Source organism: Papaver somniferum, chromosome 11 (assembly GCF_003573695.1).
Source record: "Papaver somniferum cultivar HN1 chromosome 11, ASM357369v1, whole genome shotgun sequence".
Classification (NCBI taxonomy): domain Eukaryota; kingdom Viridiplantae; phylum Streptophyta; class Magnoliopsida; order Ranunculales; family Papaveraceae; genus Papaver; species Papaver somniferum.
The window spans coordinates 84,161,415-84,166,562 of record NC_039368.1 but is presented as its reverse complement, the minus strand read 5'-3'; the positions used below and the strand labels follow the sequence as shown (position 1 = coordinate 84,166,562).

The 5,148-nt window shown below is 34.7% G+C and overlaps 2 protein-coding genes and 1 long non-coding RNA gene across 3 annotated transcripts; all 3 read left to right on the top strand.

Annotated features, from left to right (window-relative positions):
* The first annotated feature begins 524 nt into the window (after window positions 1–524).
* LOC113323505 lies at window positions 525–1,860 on the top strand. The gene is made up of 3 exons (XM_026571822.1): window positions 525–609; window positions 952–1,345; window positions 1,672–1,860. Exons 2-3 carry the CDS (start codon window positions 952–954, stop codon window positions 1,713–1,715), a joined length of 438 nt encoding a protein of 145 aa, XP_026427607.1. The 5' UTR covers window positions 525–609; the 3' UTR covers window positions 1,716–1,860.
* Window positions 1,828–3,193, top strand: LOC113324710 (zinc finger BED domain-containing protein RICESLEEPER 2-like). Its single transcript, XM_026573003.1, has 3 exons — window positions 1,828–1,893; window positions 1,995–3,127; window positions 3,184–3,193. Exons 1-3 carry the CDS (start codon window positions 1,828–1,830, stop codon window positions 3,191–3,193), a joined length of 1,209 nt encoding a protein of 402 aa, XP_026428788.1.
* A 20-nt stretch (window positions 3,194–3,213) lies between these two features.
* On the top strand, window positions 3,214–3,892 carry LOC113323506. Its single transcript, XR_003347664.1, has 3 exons — window positions 3,214–3,356; window positions 3,468–3,531; window positions 3,640–3,892. It is a non-coding gene; the product is annotated as an uncharacterized LOC113323506 (long non-coding RNA).
* Window positions 3,893–5,148: the final 1,256 nt, after the last annotated feature.

The window sequence follows — 5,148 nt, the reverse complement described above, 5'->3', positions numbered from 1 at the left end:
GAAAAATTAGATTTTTGGGGTTCTCAAGTACTGCACAATGGCTTGTGGTAAGCTCAATTTTTACTCAACTCTTATATAAATAAACAAGCAATAAGAGTTCAGTGCATATTGATATGGATCACAATGCAGTTTAGCTATTCCTTGGCTTTACAATAGGATTTCATTTTACTCTCATAAATGAAGGATCAACAATTTCTGCAATTTGATGTAATTTGAAAGTACATATATGATTCGAATATATGATGGGTTTCTACAAGGGACACACTAAGTTTCTCTTCTTCTTGAAACATACTTACAATAACAAATTTCTGCAGTTTTTATGGTGAGGTAGATGCTTAAGCTTTAAAGAGCATGATCAGTTTGGGCTTAACAATTTCTGCAGTTTTGTGGAAATGCTAGCTTTTTCCAACTTTTAAATGTCACTGATTTCCATTTATTAGCTTACAATCTTTACTGACTACTGCTTCTTGTGCAAATTTACTTACTTGTTAATTTCCTCTTTAACTATAAATGAATTTCAGGATGAACCGCTGAACGCTTAAGGATCGTGATTTGTTTCAGGGCAGCAGGTGTTACAAAATACCCATTAAAGACTTAAAGTACTTCAGAGTATGTAAACTAGCTTGTATTTCATTAATTTTACTCTTTCAGTCATCTTCGTTGTAGTCAGGGATATGAGTGGGGAAATGATGAGTTCTTTCAGTCATCATAGTGCTCAGCTAACAAGATATAGGGCTCCTAAATCTGATTGATAGATTACTTGAACCTTAAAATAAGAAGTGTGAAAGATTACTTGAACTCTTTCAGTCATCATAGTGCTCAGTCATCATTAACTGCATTGCTAGATGACCATATATATAATACCATTGGTTGATTATTATTTGTTTCTAATACTCTATAATGAATGTTGGTATAATCTGAATGTAATTGGTTCTGTGTTATGTTTGTTAGATGACCACATCAACTGCAACTCCAACTACAAATGCAACTGCAACTCCAACTACAAGTACAACTCAACAAACAGAAGTTGGATCATCCTCTCAAGCTGCATCTCACACAAATGAATCTGAAACTGCAACTCCAACAAGTAAAGGCAGAGCTGAAGCAGTTGAAGTTGGTGATAGCAAAAAGAAGCACGGCAGAGTGAGATCATCTGTTTGGTTGGAAATGACTAGGATAGATGATGAATGGGCTGAATGCCGTTATTTCCACAATAAATACAAAGCTCACAATGACAATAATGGCACTTCTGGATTGCGAAAGCATTTGAATAGATGTCTAAAGAATCCTAACAGGAAGAAAGAAAAGGGACAACCATCTCTGTTGATGCCACCCCCAAAACCAGGTCAGGATGGTAAACTTATTGCTCATACTTACAATTATGATAGGTTAAGAAGGCGTCTTGTTGAGTGGATAATTAAGGATGAAATTCCTTTTAGAAAAGTAGAAGGGTCAGGCTTTGTGGCATTGATGCAAGAGGCACAACCTAGGTTCAAGGTTCCAGGACGTATGACAATTTATAGGGATATGTTAAAGATGTATGTAGAAGAGAAGAATAACCTAAAAACTTACTTATTGACATCTAAGCAGAGGATATCTTTGACGAATGAAACATGGACATCACCAAATAATTTTAATTATATTTGTGTAACCGCTCACTACATTGATCAGGACTGGAAACTGCAGAAGAGAATACTCATGTTTTGTCAAGTTGAAGGTCACACAGGTATTGCAATCGGTGAGAAGTTGGTGGATTGTTTGGAAGATTGGGGTCTAAAAGATGTGTTTGGTGTCACTCTAGACAATGTCAGCGCCAACACAGTAGCTATGGATCATCTGAAGCAAGTTGTTACTAGCTGGATAAGATCACCAATCAGAGCTAAATATTTACATGTAACATTCTCATTTCACATCATTAATTTATTTTGGAATTTGTCACATGCATCTTATGAGTTATGACTAATTTTTCTTGATTATTTGTTTATTGTTATCAGGTGAGGTGTTCAGCCCATGTTCTTGCTCTTGTCATAAAAGATGCAGTACGACTCTTTAATGAATCTGTTAAAAGGATAAGGTCAGTTATAAAATATGTTCTTGGTTCTCCTTCTAGGTATGAAAAGTTTAAACAATGTGCTTCCCTAGCAAAGGTAGATTATAAGAAAGCACTGAATTTAGATGTATACACTCGATGGAATAACACTTACTTGATGTTAGAAGCTGCTCAAAGATATGAAAAAGTTTTTGCAATGTTAGCACAGATTGATAAGGACTTTCAAGAGAGGTTTATTTTTGAGCAAGACAAGGAATCTGTTTTACCAAGTGATGCTGATATTGAGGAAGCTATAGCTAGTGATGATATCTTGGAAGAAGTGGTTGAGGATATGGAAGAAGATGAAGAGGTTGAGGATATGGAAGAAGAGGTAAATAAGAAGAAGAAAAAGAAAGTAAAGACTCATGCTCCTTATGCAGAAGATTGGGCTTATGCTAGAGGTCTTGTGAAGTGTTTAAAGGTATTCTTCGATGCAACTGTAAGTTTTTCTGCTTCTACACAAGTCACTACTCATTCTTTCTTATGGGAGTTGGTATTCATCCATGAACAATTAATTGAATTTAGAGAAAATGTAGCATCAGATCCATTTATTTCACGTATGTCTCGTCTTATGTTTGCCATGTACAATAAGTATTGGGGTGTGTACGAGAAAATGAATCCTGTTATGTTTTTTGCTCAATTGTTGGATCCAAGAGAGAAACTAAAGGGGCTAGAATTTACTCTTAACTGTTTGTTTGAGAACAATTTGTGTGAGGTTCAAAGAATCATGAGAAAGGTGAAATTAGAATTTCAGGAACTCTTTGATGATTATAGTTCAGTGTATTCAACTCATGAGGAAGGGTCATCTAGTGTTGCTTCGGTAGTTGCCAGTTCAGTTAGCACTCCATCTCAAGGGTTGAAATCAAGAATTCAATCAAGGAAGAGACAGCATTGGGACAACCCAAGTTGTGTTGAAGAAGCAAGAACAACGGAGTTAGATAGGTACTTGACAGATGTGATGATGGATGGAAAAATGCGTGAAGTAGATCAAGATGATGACTTTGACATATTGGCTTGGTGGCAGGCTAATGCAAACAGGTATAAGGTACTGTCCTACATTGCAAGAGATATATTATCCTTGCCTGTGTCTTCAGTATCCTCTGAATCAGCTTTTAGCACCGGGAAGCGCGTGCTTACTACATGGAGAGCTTCTATGTCTACAAAGACAGTTGAGGCATTGCTCTGTACACAAAGCTATTTACAAAAACCATGGCTCTTGATCTACTATGTGATTATGTACCTGATGATGATGGTGAAGATGCGGCAGGTACTTATTTAGGTTTTTCTTCTTTTTTGTTTTCTTTAATAGTAATTAATTTTATTGTATTGACTGAATTTTAATTATTTCTTCTTGTTTATTTTTTTTTGCCTGTTGCAGTCATAATTGAGAATTTCCTAAAAGCTTGAAGTTTATTTCTTGGCTCCTTGGTAAGAAATGGAAGGTTGGTAACTTTCTTTATCTTTCTTGCTGTCCTTGTTGAAACATAATTTGGATTCATTTCTATACCAAATTCTCATTACTACTATGTAATTTATGGAAATGAATGCAGGCTAGGATTGCAAATTGCAAGTGCAGGCTTTGCAACCATCCATTTTCGTTTGCAATGATCACATTTCATTTCTTATCGTTATCGACTTGTCGTAGACAGACTTATAGTTGTGGAAATGTTGTTTTTTACTTTTTAGCAAACTGAACTTATTTTGGATTGTTGTTTTGAAGTTATGGAAATGTTGAACTTAAGTATGTATGCAACCTGAACTTATTTTGGATACATTGATCATATGGAAATGTTGTATAACTTAGTATTAATTTGTAACGTTTTCCGGGTAAAAAAACCGGTACCGGTCTTGTACCGGACCGGTACCGTCGGTACAGGTACAACACCAGGTACAAGTACAGGTACCGGTACTCAAAAAGAGGTACCGGTCAACACCAAGTACAGACACCGGTTCCATAAGAGAACCGGTCTGCACCGGAGTATGTGCAGCCCTATCTTAACCTTTAAAAAAAAATTTTAATATAACAGGAAAAGTATCAAAAGATGCATAGAATTCTCATGTATGGGCGGGCGCACCACGTCATATGTACTATTACTGTTGGGATGACATTTCCAATTCATCTAATGAAAAATATGTAGGTCTCTTAGAATATTTTAAATTCTAAGATTCTTGGCTCACTCGGGTTTACTCATTAAATACTTTTTTAGATTTTTATAGATTTAAAAAAAGTCATGAAAAATAACAATTTTGAAGAGTTTTATATAATTGGAAAAATACTTGCAGAGTTGGTCTAATTCTTGTAGAGATTTATAGAGTTCTAAAAAGTTGTGAAAACAAGATTTCTAGAGAACTGTATAACAACCAAACATGACAAATCTACAAATCTAGAGATTTAGAGTTCTATAAAATTTATCCTATCAAAAAACAGTTCTTGAAAAATGTTGATTGCAAATTATATTGAGCGACAATCATAATCTGAAACACTTTAGCCGTCAATTGAAATTTTCATTTCAACAAATAACAAAATAATATTTTTTTTTTGATCATATCATGTTACGGCACGGGCTTTGGTATGTTGTTCAAAAGAAAGATCTATGAAAAATATCACGACAAATATATTACAATAATAGCATGTTGTGGGTCATTCCTATTTGACAAAAACAAATGAAAATAAGAGTTTCTATCTTAAAATACGTCTCCAATGCTAGGAATTAAGGTAAGGTGTAAGAATAGCTTTTTTGTTGTAAAGGTAGAGACTATATATGCTAACATGGATCCATAACCCCCTCTCATGACATGGTATCCATATTATCTTTTGTTGTTGTTCCTTGACCTTTGTATTGGAAACAAATTTTAAAAAGATCTGAGATTTATGTATCACATCTTTTTATGACCTTTACCCTCTTCTTTTTTATGATCTTTACCCCAAATGAACTTTACCCCTAAGAGCATCTCCAATGTTAAGTGTCAAGGTCATCCTTTGTGGAGGTCTTGTTATCACATTTTTTGGTGGGTCATTGCTAGAAGACAAAAATAAATAAAGATAAATTTTTTGACCT

Excerpts from the sequence above, each read along its gene's own strand:
- LOC113323505 (XM_026571822.1), top strand. The coding sequence starts at position 952 with ATGACCACATCAACTGCAACTCCAACTACAAATGCAACTGCAACTCCA. Across the intron at positions 1,346-1,671 it reads GATGCCACCCCCAAAACCAG|GACTGGAAACTGCAGAAGAG; the intron begins GTCAGGATGGTA and ends TACATTGATCAG.
- LOC113324710 (XM_026573003.1), top strand. The coding sequence starts at position 1,828 with ATGGATCATCTGAAGCAAGTTGTTACTAGCTGGATAAGATCACCAATC. Across the intron at positions 1,894-1,994 it reads TCAGAGCTAAATATTTACAT|GTGAGGTGTTCAGCCCATGT; the intron begins GTAACATTCTCA and ends TATTGTTATCAG.